At 66.0% G+C, this 18,808-nt stretch overlaps 1 protein-coding gene across 4 annotated transcripts in view; it reads left to right on the plus strand.

The window, feature by feature from the left end:
- The window catches only part of BEGAIN (brain enriched guanylate kinase associated), a 45,142-nt gene that overhangs the window by 12,974 nt on the left and 13,360 nt on the right, over nt 1-18,808 (plus strand). For 3 of the 4 annotated variants that reach the window (XM_055304021.1, XM_055304020.1, XM_055304022.1), the window contains exon 2: nt 5,178-5,206. In XM_055304021.1, coding sequence (XP_055159996.1) covers nt 5,178-5,206 — 29 coding nt within the window. Of the gene's footprint in view, nt 1-3,766; nt 3,927-5,177; nt 5,207-18,808 lie in introns of those variants that run through there. The other variant, XM_055304023.1, reaches the window with a different exon arrangement.

Here is an 18,808-nt window from a genome sequence, read left to right on the forward strand (position 1 = left end):
CCCTCCCTGAACCCTGACTTGAAGAGCACCCTGCCCCCCAGCCCTACTCCTCCACTGCTGGGACTTGTAGTGCTGCGTGTACCCCGCCACTCCCAGAGGCACAGCCCCTGGACCTGTGCGCCCGCCCCCTTGGTGACGTCCTACCGCAACGTCTGTCACCTCTGGACCCTTCCAGCCGCCTCGGCAGCTATCGGGGCACCTGTCCCCTGGCCCGTGAGACACCTCCCTGCTCCCCACTTAGGACCAGATGCTCCCAGACTCCCCGGGCCCCCCATGCCCAGAGCTGCTGCTCCCGCCAGCTCCCCAGTCTCTGCTCGGTGTCATCCTGACCTCCCCCCAGTGGACAGCCCCAGCCTTCCCTCCTTCTCAGCAGACGGGGCTGCAGGGGCTGTGCTGACATCCCCTGTAATCTGCATCCCATGGACAAGGTCAGCACCGTGAGGCCACAGAACTTCCTCTGGATTGTTCTCTGCCGAGTCCCCTAGAACAGGGCTCACCGTCAGTGTTTGTTGAGTGAATGCAAGAAGGCATGTAGAGCATCTTAGAAGGCTGTCCAGCCCGGATGATTAAATTCAAAGGCTGGCTCTCCAGAGGAGCCCTATCCCCGAGACAGTCCCTTACACATGGCTACCTTGTCACTCACAATGTCCTTTGAAAATTTTCCATGTGCCCTAGTTGAGGGATTGAGCTCAGAGAGGTTGAGAGCCTTGCCAGAGGTCGCACAGCTGTAGGAGGCCCGAGTCTTCATCAGTGGGAGGTGGATGACCCCTGTGGTAGCCGCACCAGGAATACTATCCCCCTGTGCCCCCTCCACCTTGTTCAGCTTGTTTCCTCCCCTGGGGGCAGAAGTCGGGTAGCAAGATAAGGGGGAAACTGAGGAAGCCAGAGCTGCAACTGGATTTACAGAGACACCGAGGTGGAGCACTGGGGTCAGCGCCTGGGAGCCCAGCCCCCAGCCCCAAGGGAGGGCAGGGACTGGCCCAGGGTCACACGGTGCGTCAGAGGCAGAGCTGGGACCAGAACCCAGGCTCCCTGGGTCCCAGACCTGGCTTTCAGCACTGAACAGGCCCGTCCCTGGACGGGACTCACTTTCCTTCTCTCTGTATTTCCGAAACAGAATAATTTGGAGGGGGCATGGGCAGCCAGATGGTCCAGTGGAGGAGTCACGCCCTGGCTGGTGGGAGGGAGGTGTGGAGCAGAGACCCACGTCCTCACAGGGGCTCCCTCGGCAGGACTCTGTGCAGATGTGCCCTTGGGGTCAGGTGCCACCCACTTGGGGGTGGGCCTTAGGGAGAGGCACGGGGTGGTGAGTGAGGGATAGGAGCCCCGAGGGCAGGAGGGTGCTCAGGGTGCGGAGCAGGTGCCTTTGGGCATTAAGAGCGACTGCAGTGGTTCGGGTGTCACCACCTGCCGCTGGAGGCCCTCCATGCCAGGCCCTGGGGTTAGAGACACAGTGGCAGAGACTATAAATGAGAATGTCTCATTTATAGGACAGGGGCAAGGCGGGCAGGCAAATGACCAAGGAGGAGGAGTCCAAAGAGGGCTGCTTCAGTTGGGTCCTCAGAGAAGGAAAGTACTGGTCCTGCAAGATCTGGGCCGGAGCCTCTCAGGTGGAGGGAAGGAGTGCAAAGGCCCTCAGGCCGGAGCCAGTTGGGTGAGCTTGGGACCAGCAAGGTGGCCGGAGTGGCTGATGTGGGCCAAGTAAGGGGCAGGTCGGAGGTGAGGTCAGAAGGTTAGGCAGACTTGCCTCCCTTCGTCGCCTCTTGGGAGTGCCTACTGTGTGCCAGTCACTGTGCCCAGGGGCCACTGGGAAGGTGGCATCCCGAGGAGGAGCGGTGTTGTGGACCAGCACGGGCAAAGACAGAGAGCAGTTGGGCTGAGGCAAGTGCGTGTGGCCTACAAGCAGGGCTCATGGGATGTTTTAGGGAAATAAAGGTGGCTGCTGGGCCGGACCCCCAGGAGGGGACAAGGTCACAGTGTGCGGCAGGAAGAGGCATGGGGCCACGCATGAGGGAGGGAGTGCCCGGAGAAGAGCACTGGGATCCCGCTTGCCTGCAGGGCCCTGGAGGGGCCGGAGGGTCCCTGCGGGTATTTCCTGTCCCATCACTTCCCCCTGCAGATGCTGGACATTCCACGGGTCCCTCATACTCACAGTCCCCAACCATCCCTGCCCTCCTCTGTAATGGAGCCACCACCTCTGGCCCGAGACCCAGGCAGTCCCCGCGTTCTGCTCTACCCAGCCCAGCAGGCGGGCCTTGGCTTACTCTAGGTGACTTTGAACACGCCCGTTTCATGCTTTGGTCTCATTTTTCTCATCCGTAATAGGGGCATCTCAGGAATAGCCCCAAATCCTGTGGTTACGAATTGCAGAGTCGCGACTTGAACGCGGGGCTCTGGCCCCAATACCAAGACCATTGCCAAAGGCATAGCACCTCCCCACGGGGCTGGTCTCACTGCCCGCCCTGCTCCCCAGCCACGTACACCTGTGACTGCCCATCGCATGTGCATCCAGAGCTTCGCGCAAGCTCCCAACCCCGAGGGAGGTGCCAGGCTAGCCCCTGGGAAGGGCCCTGCCCCAGGGAGTGGGCATCTGGAATGGAGACCCAGACCCAACAACTCCACTGGGTCTCCGCGGAGGGCTGCCTGGTGGAGGCGACCTTTAAGGGCGAGGGCACAGGCACCGGGTCTGGGGAGATTTTGAGACATCGCGGAACGGTCAGAGCCAGGCTTCAGGGTCTGGGATAGCGGAGTGAAGGAAGGCGCTCCAAGGTGCCAGGGCGAGCCACCACCCCCCCCCGCCCCCGCCTCTTTCCTCACCAGCCTTCCTGCCCTGCCCCCTGGTGCCAAGGCAACTCAGCAGCCTCTCCTAACACTCCTTCTTGGGGCAGGAATTCCCAGACAGACCTTTTAGAAGAGCTGAAACATTCAACATAAATAATTAATGCTAGATTTTTAAAATTAAATTTTAATACATTCTTATTAATTTCAGGCAAACTCCCTGGCAGGTCATTCACTGTGAGCGATTGAGACAACTGGAGACATCTGAGGGGGTACCCCTAGCCTTTGGGGGGAGAAGGGCCTCTCTCTGAGGGCTGGCTTCCAGGCCATCTCTGGCCTTTGCTTTCCTCTCTGTCAAATGGGAGAGCCTGCCTCCCTGCAAGAGGGGGGGAGGGCACGGATGTGTAGGGCGCGTGTGCAAGCCTCCATCCTGGCCATTCCGCGGAGGGGGGCCTCCCAGGACAGGGGGAGGGGTTTCCCTTCTCAACCACCAGCCCCCAGAGGGCAGGGCTCACCTCATTGGCCGCCCCCTGCCACCAGCAAGAACTTAGCCCAGACCTAATGAACCGGTGAGAAAGCGCTGGTGGCTGAAGGAACACTCGGAGTTTTTGGGTTGGGTGTGAGCCCGGGTGGGGCTGACCCCGAGGAGGCCCGGCTCCTCCCACCCCGCGCCGGCCCCGTGGAGGCCAGGCCTGCTGGGTGCTGGGGGTGCCCCGGTGAAGGGACAGGGCGCCTGCCTGGAGCTCACGGCCAGAGAGAGAGGGAAGAGGCAGAAGAGGCACGCGGGAGTGGCGCGGGGTGCGGCGCGCAGTGCCCGTGTTTATTGAGCGCCTGCTGTATGCCGGGATCTAGCGTGCCGGGGCGGTCATGGGGCCCCGGGGAAGGTGGGCCTGGGGGAGGCAGGGGCTGGGGAGGCACGGGGGGGGGGCAGCCAATCCTCTGTCCTGGGGGAGGAGGCTATTTGCAGGGGTCTGGGCGCGTGGTCTCCGGCAACTTTGAGTGCGCGGTGCGCCGTGCGCCGGGCCAGTCCGCGCCCCCCGCGGATCCTTTCCTGCAAATTCCTCCCCCTCCGCCGGCCGCAGCCCGCCGCGCTGAAGGGCAGCCGAGCGCCCCGGCCGCCTCCCCCTGCCCCCGGGCCCGGCTCGCAGGTGAGCACGCAGGCCCGCGGGGTCCCGGGAGGGCCTGCCCCAGCGCCCGCGGACGTGGCGGCCCAGCCCGGCCGAGGCCCCGGGCCCGGCCTCCTGCTCGGCGCCGCTGCCCGGGCTGCGCCCTCGCCCGGCGGGGCGGTGGGGGAGGCGGCGTGGGGCCCGGACCGGAGCGGAGCGCGCTCCCGGCGGACGCGGCGGCGGCGCCCGTGGCGAGGGGCCGGGATGGGCAGTCATCAGTCTTCCCAGGTGTGTGCGGGGTCCCTGCGCTCGGACCCCCGCGCCCCTCTAGGGCCCGTCACGGCCCGGGGACAGCGGGGGACGGCCCCCGGGAGCCCGCCCCGCGCCCGCGCCCGCGCCCCCCGCCCCGCCCCGCGCCCGCGCAGGAAGTGCGGTGCCGCCCGCCGGCGCCCGCAGGGTTAACGGGCGCGGGTGGGGCCGGGCCGGCGCCCAGGGGTGCCCGGCCGAGCGGGGCTGGGCAGGGAGGGTCTCCCGGGCGCGCGGGCGGCTCTGCGCAAGCCCGGCAGGGAGCCCCGCCGGCGGGCCGGGCGCGCGGGGGTTAATCCCTCGGGCCCGGGAGGGGCGAGCCAGGCCCGGAGCCCCGGAATCCCGCGGCGGAGGGGTCCCCGCCCCAGGAGTCCGCGGTCCCAAATGCCGCCCCCCCAGGATCGCGTGAGTGCCGGGTCCTGCGGTCCCGCGTGGCTCCCGATTCCCGGATTCGAACATCCTCCGACCCGGAGGTTTCTGCGATTCCGGGCTCGGCGTCCTCCGGGAGGGAGCGCGGGGCCGGAGGGGTTAACGGGCGGGGCCGCGGCCGCGGGAGGGTTAACGGGGGCCGGGCCGGGCCCCCCTGCCTCGGGCGAGCCCGGGATCGCCCCGGGCCGGCGCCTCCTCCCCCCGCCGCCCCCCGGGGGGCGTAACTCGGGGCCGGGGCGCGCGGCGGCCGGGCGGGCTCACCTGTTACTCGGCCGCGGCCCCGCGCGCCCCCGGAGTGTCGGGCGGGCGGCCGGGGCGCAGGAGCCGGGGGGCAGGAGCCGGGGGGGGGGCAGGAGCCGGGGCGCAGGAGCCCGGGGGGGGGGCAGGAGCCGGGGGCAAGAGCCGGGGGGGGCAGGAGCCGGGGGGGTGCGCAGGAGCCCGGGGGGGGGGCAGGAGCCGGGCCGGCCGCCCCCCGAAGCGCGGTGCCCCCGCCGCCCGCCCGTGCCCGCCGTGCCCGCACGCCTCCTGCCTGCTGACCCTCTCTTTGGTTTCTCGCAGGCCTCTGCCGCAGACATGGAGAAACTCAGGTGAGTGCGGCGGCTCCCGGGGCGGGGCGGGGCGGGGGGCGCGGGTGCGCGCGCCGCGAGACAATGGGGAGCCCCGCGCGGGGGCTCCTCGGCACGGGCCGGGGCCGCGGGCCCCCCCTCCGTGCCCCCTCCGTGCCCCCTCCCGTGCCCCCCCGGGAACCCCGCGACCCTCCGGGCTTCCGCGCCCCTGCTCGCGCCGGGTCCCCGCGCCGCCCCCCCCCCCCGCCCCGCCCCCAGCCGACAGTTCCTGGGTCTGAGCTTTTAAGTTTCCGCCTGGTGGGGGCGGGGGTGGGGGATGGAGGCCTCGCGGTGGCCGAGGCGGCGCGTCCTGGAGCCATTTTGGGGGAATCCCGCGAGTCTGGGGAGTGTCCCCTGCGGCCTCCCGCCCGGTGCGAAACTTCAGCCTCCGTGGACTCCCCCGGGCTTCCCGGGAGGCGGCCGGGGCTCAGCCGATGGGCATAGCACGGCTTCCCCGTCGACGTCCCCCGCCCTGACCCACGCCGGGCGGGCGCAGCCCTCGGGTGTCTTCCGTCCCGAGTCTGAGCCAGGTCGTGTGGGCAGCGGCCGGCTCCAGGCTTCAGCGCCCGCCGAGGGCCAGGGGACCCCCTGACCCCTCCTCCCCGGCCTGGCGCTGGGCCGCGGCGCTCACATCCCCTGAGGCTGGGAGCCAGCAGAGCCCAGGCTCGTTCTGGGACATGCCCCACTGGCTCGGGGACGGAGCCCCGGGGCCCTCCCAGCAGGCCCGGACCCTCCGGGCGGTGGCTCCGTGCGGAAGGCCCAGGTGGGAGCCCGGGACAGGTGGGCTGGCAGAGGCAGAGGCGGCTCACTGGGTGTTCAGAGCAGGGCCATCTCCTGGCCACTGAGCTGGAGTGCAGCCCTGCCTTGTGGGTCCCGCGGGCAAGGACACAGTTGTCCTGGCCTGGGGGGAGGGGGCCAATCTCTCGGATCAGAGGAGCTCAGATGCAAAATCTGATGTTCAGTCAGGCCGGCTAGTCACCGTCAAGGTCCAGGTGGGGCCAGGGAGGCCCCAGGAGCGACAGCCCTGGCTGTGGCCATGCAGACGAGCATAGGCCTCTGACCTCAGGCCCCGGCCCTCCTCAGGACCCCATGTTGGCTGTCATCTCACCAGTATCCCCACCTGGGATGGGTCCCATGAAGAAGGGGACACTACTTAACTCAGCTGGTGCTTGCAGGAAAAGGTAGCATCCAGAGGGCACCCCAAGACCAGCTTGGTGGGGGAGGGGTCCGTCGGTGGTTCTCTTTCTCTTTGTCTAGCTCTCCATGCCCAGCCAAGGCTCTTGAGCACCCACCCCTGTGTGCTGGGCAGTGGGGACACAGAGGACACAGGTGGGCAGGTGAGCCACCTGGGCAGGTCCACTGCCTGAGATGCTAAGGGGACCAGGCGTGGTTTTGCCAAATGGGCTGAGGGCTTCCCTGCGTCGAGTCCCAAAGGCTGTCGGCAGTAGCCAGGGCCTAGGCTTCTGGGCTGCTTTGGGCCACTTGGGCTTTCAGCTTGAGGCAACATTTTGAAACTGGTGGGAACGGGGGTCCCATGGGGCCAGGACACAGCATAGCATCCCAGAACTGGGGAGGGTCCCCTGGTGTCTTCTTCTCACCTCAGAGCTGCTTCAGGGGTCTTTCCAGACCCTTCCTTCCCAGCCAGTGCGGGGGCTGCCCCTGTAGGGTTCCATCCTACAAATGTAATGCCAGGGGTCTAGGACCAAGAGGCCCAGAGGAATGTAGGGGAAGTTGGTCAGCTGGGGTAGGTCATGGTGCTTGGGGTCGCACAGATCCAGTCTCTGGCCTCAGTTTCCTCATCTGTGAAGCAGATGTCCCAGTCACCTCCACTTTGCAGGGCTGTTTGGGAGGATGATGTGCCTCACCTGAGACCTGGCCCATAGCAGGGGCCCAGGTGGGGGTTCGCTGTGGGGCATCTGAACCACACTGTGGTGGGTTCCCCAGGCAGGAGAAGATGCATTTGTGATCCAACTGGAGGGGTTTGGGGGTGTCCAGAGGAATGACCCTGTGCCCGGGCCCTGCCTCCTGCCACTGGAATGCAGTTTCTGTATATTGCAGGCCGGGCTGGGGATCTGAACTGATCCCCGCAGGGCAGGCCCTTTGCCCCACCGGGTACTTGCCATCCCACCCGCACTGTGGTGCCTGGAACCAAGCCTGGCCCGTGGGAGGGTCCAAGGAATATGTGATGAGTGAGCAAATGACCACGTCACCTGGACCCCCCCCCCTTTGTGGCTCCCTTTGCAGCGGGTATACACTGGGCCCCCCTTGTCCTGGCCCCTCAGCTGACTCCCTCTGCTCACCACCCACCCCATACTGAAGTCCCCCTTCCCAGTCCCAAATAAGCTGTCGAGCCTTTCTGCCTTTGCCTGTGCCCCTGCCGTGCCCCTGCCTAGAAGCCCTTCCACCTGCCTTCTTGTCCATGCGACAGACTCTTTGTTCTCCCAGACACCTTTCCTCCGTGGCGTTTGTACTCTCTTGCCCCTTGCTCCCCCCTGCCCCAGTGGAACCGTTCCCCTTCTGGCTGCCAACACCTGCCTCGGACACAGAGACCCAGTAAGACCCAGGCGAACCCCCAGAGCAGGCAGGGACGCGGGCCCATCAGTAGATCCTCCCAGGGATCCCAGGCCGGGGACTCTGGGTTGGGATTTCAGGGAGGGCTTCCTGGAAGTTGCGGGGGGGCTGGGGGGGACTTGAACCAAGGCTTGAAGAATGAATAGGATTTTGCAAGGAGGACAGACCAGAGTGACCTTCCAAGGGGTATAAAGGCCAAGGAGGCCTGAGGAAGCAGGGGTGCGTTCTAGGAAATGGGTGAGGGGTGGGGCATGCGGGTCCCAGGAGGGCCCCAGAGGGGAGCCCCTCCCAGCAGAGCCTGGGTGCAACCCCAGGATTTTTGCAGCCCTGGGCCCCTGGTACTGCTCCCCGCGGCTCTGGCCACCTGTCATCTGGCGTCCCGCGTACCCCTGCCCTCGCTCAGCCGGCACCCCCCCCCCCCCCCCCCCCCCGCCTCTGACAGCCTGAGCAGATGTTCCTGTGACACTCGGGGGTATCCAGGACGTCCACGAGTCCCGAGTCCCGCCTCGGAGCTGCGGCCCTAATCCTCACATTAATCCGCTCCTCTGCTTCCCTCGCACGGGGTCCCCTCTGCCTTGGCTCCCGCTGTGGCCACTTTGTGTGCCGCAGGCCTTTGGGCAAGCCCTCTCCTCCGCGCGGGCTCCCGTCCCCTCTGTCGTGTAGGAAAGTGGGTCAGCCGCCGCAGGGACAGAGAAGGTGCCCAGGAAACCAGAGCTCTTCCCGCCATGCGGCCACCCCTCCCTCCCCCCAACTAGAATTTTTCAAAGTTGTGAACTGTGATGAGCATACACAAAAGGTAATAAATATCCGTGCGGGTGAGAGATGGAGTTCAGGAAGAGCCGGCACCCAGGGCACCCAGGGCACCCAGGTCGAGAAGACCAGGGCTGCCGCTGGCCCTCCAGGGGCGCCCCGGGACCCCCCAGTCACGGCTCCCTCCAGCTCCCCAGAGGCCTCCAGGTCGGGTCCTGCCAAGCGGATTGGGCCACCTAAGGGCACCCCTAACTGAGTCTTCTTTTGCCTGGCCTGGAACCTCACATACGTGGAAACTTCCAGCCTGTGCTTTGCAGGCCGGCCTCTTTTCATCAGAAACGTCGTGTGTGCGTGTTTGGGGGGGGCGGTCCACAGCTGGCGCTCTCGGGGAGCTGCACGTGTGAGTGACGTTACTGCCGCCCGTTTATTTGCTATTGGGGGAGTCGGGGTGTCTCCCTCCTGGGCCTCTGGCACGCGTGCTGCCAGACACCCCCCACCCCCGTGCAGGTGTTCTGGGGACCACGTGCCGCCTCGCGGGGGGTACGCCCCGGAGCAGGAGGGCCCGTGGTCGGGAAGGAGGGGAGGCCACACTCTGGAGGGTGCTTCTCCCAGTCAGACTGGGGCCCTGGGAGGCCCCGTGTCTCCCCACAGCGTCCTGGCACTTGGCGTTGTCAGGGGGTGGCCGTGGTGCTATTTCTTGGGGTGGCGCTCATCGCTCGGCCCTGGATTACTGCTCATGGAGGGCTCCTCTTTCGTAAGTTCTGTACGTGTCTTCCCGCCAGGTCATCCTCCTGGCTTGTGGGTGATCTTGGGCCAGGTCCTTGTCGCTTGCATGTGTGCGAATCAGCTCCCAGGGGCTGCTTGCTTCCCGCCCTTTAAATGGTCCTCCGATGAACACAAGTTCTTACTTTTTTGGGGTTTTTTTTTTTAGGATGTTATTTATTTATTCATGAGAGACACAGAGAGGCAGAGACACAGGCAGAGGGAGAAGCAGGCTCCATGCGGGGAGCCCAATGTGGGACTCGATCCTGGGACTCCAGGATCACGCCCCAAGCCTGAGCCACCCAGCGGCCCCACAAGTTCTTGCTTTTAATTCTGTTGAATGTGTCAGGCGTTTACCTTCTGCAAAGCTTTCTTGCACAGGGACACCCCGATACTCGGGCCTGCACTCTTTGATCCGCTCATAGGACCCATTCTTGCTGTGGTTCTGCCCATGCCAGATGCTGTTCTCCAGGCTGGAGACACCGGGACAAGCCCAGCCTGACATCCTGGAGATAGAGACAGACGTCAGCGTCGGTCGTGTCAGAAACGTCAAGTCCCACTGGCCTCCCCTCCCAGGACTCCCCCTGCGCTGGCTCCCTCTGGCCACCTGACCTCCTTGCTGATCCTCAAACACATTGGACAGGCTCCTGCCCCGGAGCCTTTGCACAGGCTGTTCCTTTCTACCTGGAATGTTCTTCCCCAGATAGCACGTGCCTCCTGCCTTCCCTCTTTTCACATCTTTTTCAAATGTCACGGCGGTGGGGGTCTCCTGACCACTTGTTCCATTTATAATATTAACCCCCCACTGTGCCTCTTCTCTGCTTTGATTTCACCCGCCGCCCTGATCTGCCCCTGACTAGTGTTTTGTTTTATTTCTTTATCTTATTTATTATCTGTCTCCCCGCACTGCGAACCCTTGTCCGGAACTAGCGCGTAGTAGGTGCTCAGTAAATGCGTTTGAGTGAGACTGTACTGGGGCAGACAGTGAGGAAGGAGGGGTGGGACGGCCTCTCCCCACTGCTCACAGTGCCGGGGAGGGGGGCTTCTCCCCTCTGCGCCCCAGGAAGAGGAGTGTTGGGAGCACTTGTGCCCCCCACCCTACTCCCTGGCCCTCTGGGACTACTGTTGTGTGTTTGTTTTTTTTTTTAATCACCCCTGAGAGGCCCTCAGAGCTGCGAGGGCCTCTGGTGGAGGGACTTGGTCTCAACAGTTGGGGGTGGGGGTGTCTTGCTGAAAAAGGAGCAGGAGTGGGGGGGGGGACCAGTGGCAGGAGCCTGGGGACAGGTGGGACTGTGGCTCTGGAGGCAGGGCTTGTCCTCACCTGGCGGCTGAGCCCCACCTTCCCGGTGTTCCCCTCCGTGAGGGATCACCACACTGGAGGGCCCCAGGGCAACCGAGGGCCCTGGGGAGACCGGCCAGACGCAGGAAGGGACATGTGTGGATCTCGGGTGCCAGGAGAGCCACAGCCCCCCGAGCATCTTGGCGGCACCCAGTTGGAGGGGTCCTGTCTGGGTTTGGACCAGATGGTGCAGCCCACTCACCTGTGGGTGCCCACTACACCTGTCCCGAGGGACAAGCAGGCTCCCGGCACCCCCTCCAGCGTCCCCCCTCCTCAGGGCCATGCCAGCACCCTTCCTGAAGCCCAGAGCCAGAGGCGAACCGCTGACAGCTCCAGATCCCCACTGGCCCCCCAGAAGCCCCAAACTTCTGCGTGGCACCCAGGTGAACGTTAGCCCCCCCGCACCCTCCCCCGCTGGTCACTCCGAGGTGGCCTGCCCTGCCTCCCTCCACACCCCCCTCAGGGACCCCCTTCTCTCACCTAGGAGTCTCCACTGCCTTGGCCCCCTGGGTTGTCACTGTTGATTTAATTTGTTCATCGATCGCGCACTTGACAAATATTTATTGAGCACCCACTGTTTGCTGGAGGCTGTCGTGGCCACGAGGATACAGCCGTGACTACAAAATTCCTCTAGTTAGGAGAGATGGAAAACTTTGTAAAATAAATATCACAGTGACCAGAACTATGGAGACCAAAAATGCCCCCCAAACGGGTGGGTGGGGGGTTTTGGCAGCAGGGCCTGGGAAGCCCCGTGCCCCCCCCAAGGTGATACCTGAGTGCAGAGCTGAGCAGGTGAAGGGTCACCATGCCCATGTGCAGGGGGGCCGGGGGAAGAGCCCCAGGCAGAGGGAGCAGCAGGTCAAGGTGCAGAGGAGGGAGCTGACCCCCAGCAGAGTGAGGAGGGGGCTGGGGAGACTCGGGGGGCAGATGGAGGCTCGGGGTGAGCGGGGGACCATGGCGTGGTCGGGTTTGTGTGCAGCGAGGGTGCAGAGCTGGGAGGCAGGGACCCGGAGAGTCGTGACAGCTGCTCTGACTGGGCAGTGGCCCTGGACGTGGGCAGGGGACCCTGGAGTATTTGGGAGGAGCGCGGACAGGGTCTCCTGACAGGTTGGGTGTGGAGTGCGAGGCAAGGTCGGGCACCCAGGACAACTCCTGGGTGTTGGGCCTGAGCAAAGGGTGGAGTCGCTGTCACCTGAGATGGGAGAGCTGCAGGGGGAGGGCAGGTTTGGGGACGCACAAGCCGCCATCTCACCCCCGGCCTGGGGTGGCCCTGCTGCACACCTGCTCTGGGCAGGCCCGCCCTGGAGGGCATCACCATTCCCTGGGCAGGACGGGCATGCAGTAGGTGCTCCGAGGGATGAAGGACCGGCTGGCATCGTGGTCTTGAACCTGCCAACTCAAGGAGAGGTTTCCTGGGGACTGTCCACCTGCTGAGATCCATCTGATGTGTCCAGGATTGCTGTTGGGGTTTCTGGTCCCTTCCCTCCAGACCGCCTACTCTCCACCTCTTGTCTCCTCTACCCTACCGAGCAGGCTCTGTGCAGGGACCTCCTTAAGTGGGGCCCCCAAGGCTTTCCGTCCCACTTGTAAACCTGACCCTAGAGGAGGAAGTCTATGGGCTAATTCTTACTATGGTGTGAGTGACTACCTCATTTTGAGCTCTCCCTTTGGGATTCAAGGCACTGCAAAGAGACCCTCTGTAGAGACTGTAGAGACCCTCTGTAGAGACTGTCCCTCTTCCCTTGCCCTGCCCTTCAAAGTCTCCTGTCCTCACAGCACATCTGAGTCCCTACTCCTCTGCAAAGCCTCCCTGATGAAGTATGTGGTTAGGAAGGTAGATTCACCTGGGTTTGAATCCCAGCTCTGTCACTTACTGGCTGTGTGGCCTTGGGCGAGCTTCTGAACCGCTCTGATTCTCAGTTCTGCATCTGTAAAGTGGGCACAGGAACAGTAGCGCCTACATTAGAAGGTTGTTTCGAGGGTGACGCTGTTCCCATGGACCTCGGCACGTGCTTCACGCTCTGGCTGTTAACTACCGGCCCCTCTGACAGTAGCTTCTCTCCTGTCCCTGCGGTGGGGCCGGGGGGCCGGTCAGGGAGCTCGCACTGGGGCAGCGGCGGGGCGTCCGTCTTGACGGAGTCGCCGCTCCCTGCAATGGTGAAGACAAGATGGGTGTCGGGTGACGGCAGCAGGACGTGGGGCCCGGTGTCCTGGGGTCCTCGGCCCCCCTTCCCACGCCCCTCGTGGCTGACAGGGGCAGGCGTTGTGCCTCTGTGTGCGCCGTCCTGGCGGGAGGGGGTGAGGGCCAGGGCTGGGGGACCTGCGGTGACATTTGGAGGGGTCGCCCTGGCGAGAGGAGGCCATCCTGGTGGCCACCACTAGGCCGCTGGCCCTGACACAGGCCTCGCCCCCGGCCACGGCTCCTTTGTGTGCCGAGGGGCAGCGCCCGGCGCCCGGGGAGGTGATGGTTCGGTGAGGACACGCGGGTGGCACACAGTGGGTCTCACCGGGGGACTGAGGACTGCCCGTGATCTCGGGGAGAAGTTTCTAGGAGGCCACAGTGGTCACAAGTGGGCTTTGATTACACATGGGAACCCGGAGCCCAGAAAGGCGGCTCCTTCCCGCCCAGGGCTAACGGGTTTGCCCCCTGGGACCTGTCTCCTGTGGGCCTGGAGAGGAGCAGGGGTGCGGAGGGGAGGTGCAGCTTCAGGGCGGCCGGCCAGGGGCCCAGCGCAGTGGGGCGTCGAGGCAGCGCAGCCTTGGGGCGGCTGCCCACGCCCCCCGTGGCGCGGGGTCACTGATAAACCCCCCAGAGCTCTGATAACCTTCCCGAGCCCCAGAATTCCAGAAGCCGGGCCCTCCGCCCACCCACTTACTGTGCGCGGCTGTCAGCAGCGGGAGCGGCCGGCGGGGTGGACTTAGTGAGGCCTGCGTGGGGTCCTCGCGGGGCAGTCAGGACCCGATCCCAGAGTGCCCACCCGAGGCACCGGCTCACTGTCTCTGGGGCCGGCGGCTGGTGCTGGGGGGTTAACGGGGCGCCCCTCGTCGCCTACAGGGTCAGAGCAGCTCCGCGGCCCTTCCATCCAGCTGTCAGGCTTACTCCGGGTGGGGGCGTGTGGCCTGGGGCAGGGGAGGGGCCTGGGCCCAGGTGTGTGCAGCCCGCCTTCCAGGCCCCCCTAGAGCCCAGGCCGGCTGAGCCCGGTGCTGGGGAACGGGGCACCGGGCAGGGGTGTATGGGGGGCTTCCCACCGTGTGGATTCCCACCCCTCCGGAGGCGGCCTCCTTAGGGCTCCCCTTGCTGGCTCCCCACCCAGGGACAGCCCCAAGCCCAAGCCCACCGCCGGTCCCCCACTCTGCTGCCCTGAGGACCACACACTGGGCCTGCTCTCAGAGCCTTCTGCCTCCGGATCTCCGCATCCCGGCCAGTGCCTAGTCCACCCTTCCCCCGGGCCTGGGCTCAGGTCAGCCCGTCCTCGGGCCACAGCGTGCCCCTGCCAGGCCAGGACGTCCTCACCTCCGGACCTCTGAGAAGAGGTGCTAGTGGGAGGAGGAGGGCTCAGCTGTGCCCATGGCTGCTGAGCACGCAGGTCACTGAGCTCTGAGAAGGGACAGGCCAGAGTCAGGTGCATGCCGGTCCTGGTACACCTGGGAGTGAGGACAGACAGGCCTGAGCCAGGTGCATACCAATCTTGGCACACCTGGGAGTGAGAACAGATAGGCCCAAGCCAGGTGCACACCGGTCTTGGCACACCTGGGAGTGAGGACAGACAGGCCCGAGCCAGGTGCACAGCGGTCCTGGCTCACCTGGGAGTGAGGACAGAGAGTGTTCCCATGGAGCAGAGAATGTGACAGTACCCAGAGGGTCAAGAGAAGGTTGTTCTCAGTGCAGGAGACGTAACTCTCCCTCTGCCCAGGAGAGAATGATCTAGAAGAGAGGGAGCGATGGGTGGCTCAGGAGCGAGGCGAGAGGAGCTGCGCCAGGCCTGGAGTGGGCGGAGGGCTGCCTGGCGGGTTGTGTGTAGTAACAGGCGGGCGTGCCGGGTGTCGGGGCAGATGCTGGTAGGTGGGTACACCTGCTGCTGACATCTGTGGAAGTTCCCTTGGGGCGGCTTCATTTCCGCAGGGGAGAAGGAAGCGAGGTCATCGGCTGGGAGTGGGGCTGGGGGTGGAGGTGATAGGATTCCGGGTCACTTCATCAGTTGAGCAGAAAGTGAGGCCCGTCGCGCAGCTCTGTGATTTCCTGGTGTCCACGGGGAGGGGGCCGACCTTGAAGGGAGAGACGGGGAGGGGATGTGGCGAGTGGTGCACGGGGACAAGGTGGGTGGGGGGCGGATGGAGGGGTGTCCTGGCGGCGAGAACCGGGTGTCAGAAGTGGGATCACTGAATGGAGCTGGCCTCGGTGAAGGCAAGTGAGGCGTCCCTGTGCGTGTGGGAGCTGGGCCGGGTCCTCCCCTCTGTCCTGGGAGCGCAAGCCCTCCACAGCATCCCCCCCCACTCCGTCATGGTTGGAGCAAGGGCTAGTCACGCATGTCCATGTGCGAGCCATGTGCTGGGGACCCGTGCTCTGTGCCCCTGACGGTCCCCTCTGCCAGCCGGCCTCCGGAGGCCAACACAGCATCTGTCCAGAGGCCTCTGTGGCTGGAAGGGGTCGACAGCTGTACACTGGGCATCGGGAAGCCTGGGTTTGGCTGGACTCAAAGGTGACACCTCAGGTCACGCGGCCACTGACGGCCGAGGTCTTTCTCTGTAACCCAGGTCTGTTGGGACCAGCATGGACAGCAGTGACCTGTGGAGAGGGGGTACTGAGGGGACTCGGGGCTGGTGGCCAGCTCTGCCCCCACCAGAGCCCTGCTGTTTATCTCTGTTCCTCTTTGGGGGCAGAGTCCTCAGGCCCCCCCCACGATGGGCCTTTCCTGAAAGGACAGCTGGGAGCTCAGGGCCACTGTGCTGTCCTGAAGCCATGGGCATCTCTAGCACGTGGCCACCAGCCTGTGCGACCCTGAGGAGGAGGAGCAGACGCAGCTGCTGCTCCCACATGGCACCCCCTGCATTGTAAGACCGGGACCAGGGAGCCAAGAGGGCTTCTGACCCAGCGGGAGGTCTAGGGGGGCTTCCTGGAGGAGGTGACTAGTGTGAACCAAAGAGCCGGGAAGGGATGAGCTGAGCAGGAGGGGGCGAGCTCCCTCTCCTTGCAGCTGCTCTGTCCACTTGCCCGGGGCCTGCCCAGCCCCCAAGGGCTCACTGGGCCGCAGGGGTGGGAGGGCAGGAGCAGGGCTGCAGCCACCCGATGATGAGGTGAGGCGGGTCAAGCAGGAGGGAGCAGCGGGACAGCCACAGCACTGGGGCCATGGGGAGGGCAGGAGCCACCGTCCCACGGTGACCTCAGTCCTGGGGTCAGGAGAGAGCAGGGCCTGGCAGGCGTTGGGTTCGAGGAGTCCCTCCACGTCCCAGCTGGAGCTGGAGACCTCTCCAGGCTGTGGGCCCCGGGTCAGCGCCGTGACAGCCCCCTGCCCCGTGCACACGCACTGGCACACACGCGCCTGCACGCTTGCGCACCACCTTCCCGGGACCTGGTGGCCGCAGTGACAGCCGGGCCTCGGGTCCCCATCTCTGCACGGGTGCTGCCAGGGTCAGCTGACATCTGAGTGCCCGCGGGGCCCGAGCTCTTCTCCCCAGACCCAACGGGAAACGGGGTGGCCTGCCCTGTGGGGGCTCCCAGCACCCCGTCTGCCCTGGGCCCTGCTCGGGTGGCCTCACGTCTTGGGCTCCCGTCCCCGCCTCCACCAGGGCCACAGGCCGCCCTCACAGGGAGCCTGCTGCGCCCAGTCGTGAGCACGCTGCGGGGGACGAGGTGCGACGGCGGCCACAGAGCGGTGCAGTTTGCATTAAAATCTCGTCTCAGCGTCCAGGGAAGAGCGGTTGGCATGGAACCCCGCAGGGCCATGCGACCTCAGGGGTGCCCCGCCCCTTGGTTGCCCTGAGTCCCAGTTTCCCCGTCTGTACAATGGGTGTGGTGCACACCTCCACTCTGAGGCCATCTGACACTCGATGGGCAGGTGTCCGCGTGCACCGGGGCAGGGTGGGCGCTCGGAAAGCTCTGGAGCTGTCGGGGGAGCATCGATGCCCACCTGCCCCTGGGGAGAGGCAGCCAGGGCGGGCTCCCCGAGAGGACAGTGGGGGGCGCCAGCCAGGCGGCCGTCGAGGGCGAGAGGGACAGAGGGAAGGCTGTTCTGTGCCAGGCAGGAGAGTGGTGGCCGCTGGACATGGACACAGGCTGCGCACATGACGGTCTCAGAGGCGGGAGGGGGACACCGAGGTCCTGAGGGGACTGTCTGTGGCTCCTGCCATGGAGGGTCCGCGCGGGCCCCCCTGAGGGTTTCACACAGCTGTGCCCGGGGCTGGGGGCACCAAGGATGGCAGGAGACTATGGGAGGCTGGTCCACGGAGTCGCAGCCGGGTCCCCGGGATGAGGAGCCCGGGGCTGGGGGGGGGGGCAGGCAGGTGCCTGGAGAGAGCCGGGGAGATTGGCCCTGGCCAGGGGGCAGCAGGGACCAAGGCCCTGGGGTGGAGGAAGCCTGATGGCCAGGGGGAGGAGGGAACCACACCGGCAGGGGCAGGGCCGTGGTGGTCCCGGGGACCAGGGGCTCCGGACGGACAGATGTGGGGGCATTTTGAGCGGGTGCTGTGGCTGGCCTTCCCCGACGTGCGCCCGGCTGCCGGGTGGGGAGGGATGGGGACGCGGGGGGCGCCCTGGCCCGGGACGCTCGGGGAGCCCACTCAGCCCCTGTAAGGCCAGGCCCTGCGCGCAGCAGCTGGTCCCGCCCCCCTGGGGGCCAGCTGGGGTGTCGGGGTCCCCGCCGCCACCAGGCCCCGGGTGCGGAGGAGTTAACCCAGGGCAGGAGGGAGGGAGTGCGATCCTGGCAGAGGGGACACGGGGACAAAGTCACCAAGACGAGAAGCTGCCTGCAGCATGTGAGCAATGACAAGCAGTTTGGCGCTGCTGGAGCATGACTGTTGGGTGGGGCCTGAGCACTCCCAGCCCAGGGGACGGCCGTCCTGGGGGGCTGGGGCGCAGGGACACAGGGGCCCTGGGACTCCTTCCACCAAGGCGCCCCGCCTCGTCGCCGCTGCACACTCTCCCGCCCACCCCGCCGGGGTGCACCTGACCCAGTGACCCTGTCCACACTGCGCAGCAGGGAAGGCTTCTCTCCTGGCACCCCAGGGCTCCCGGAGCCCACGTGCCTCCCTCCCCGTGTCCAGCGTGGCACGCGGTGCCACGGACATCAGGGTGACAGAGGGCACGCGGCCCCGGTGGCCCTGAGTGACGTAGGAAGGGCACCAGGAGGCAGCCGAGGTCTGATGAGGAGAGGTTTGGAGACGGAGGGAAATTTCAGCCAGGAGGAACCAAGAAAGGCTTCCTGGAGGAGGTGGCATTTGAACAGAGCCTCGCGAGAAAAAAGAGGTTCTGGGGACTCAGAGAAGGAGGTGAGGATGTTCCCAGAAGAGGGGACAGCACGGACAGCTGCCTGGGGGGCCGGTGTGAGTGCGGCCGCACTTGGGGGACGAGACAGGGATGCAGAGGCCGTGGTCCTTTCCCGCAGGGAGTGGGGAGGGGGCCTGGTGTGCGGGGCTCAGGTGTGGCTGCGTGGCTCCCCCTCGGCCCCCGGCTAGGTCACGGCAGCCCCAGGTGGCCACACAGGTGCCGTCCGCACCCGCCTGAAGGGGGAGATGGGAAGGAGAAGCGCCCTTCACCTCCACGTCCTCGGGCCCCCAGGCCCTGGCGGCTGGCCTGGCGGGGCTCCAGCCTAGTCCCTGGGGGGCGCTCAGACATCCCCTGTCACCCTGCCCCCCAGCTGCCCCACTAGGGCCCCGGGTGCCTCCCAGGCCCATGTCCAGACACACGGGGCACCGCGTCCCCGAGGGGAGCCCGGGATCACCAAGGCCCGGGGCTCAGGACACATGGGCTGGGCCAACCGTCCATCCATCTGTCTGCCCAGCAGCCGCCAGGCCCTTCTGCCAGCAAGGGCGGGAAGGCAGCCTTACGTGCCCAGCTAGGGGTGACACCGCGTGGTCATCCCCGGGGCCGAGGCCATGCTGACAGCCGGCGGCCGGCCAGCGGAGCCGAGGGAGAGGCCCTGAATCCCTCCTCCGCTGTCTCCCCG

The sequence above is a fragment of the Nyctereutes procyonoides genome, unplaced genomic scaffold, assembly GCF_905146905.1.
Source record: "Nyctereutes procyonoides isolate TBG_1078 unplaced genomic scaffold, NYPRO_anot_genome, whole genome shotgun sequence".
NCBI lineage: Eukaryota > Metazoa > Chordata > Mammalia > Carnivora > Canidae > Nyctereutes > Nyctereutes procyonoides.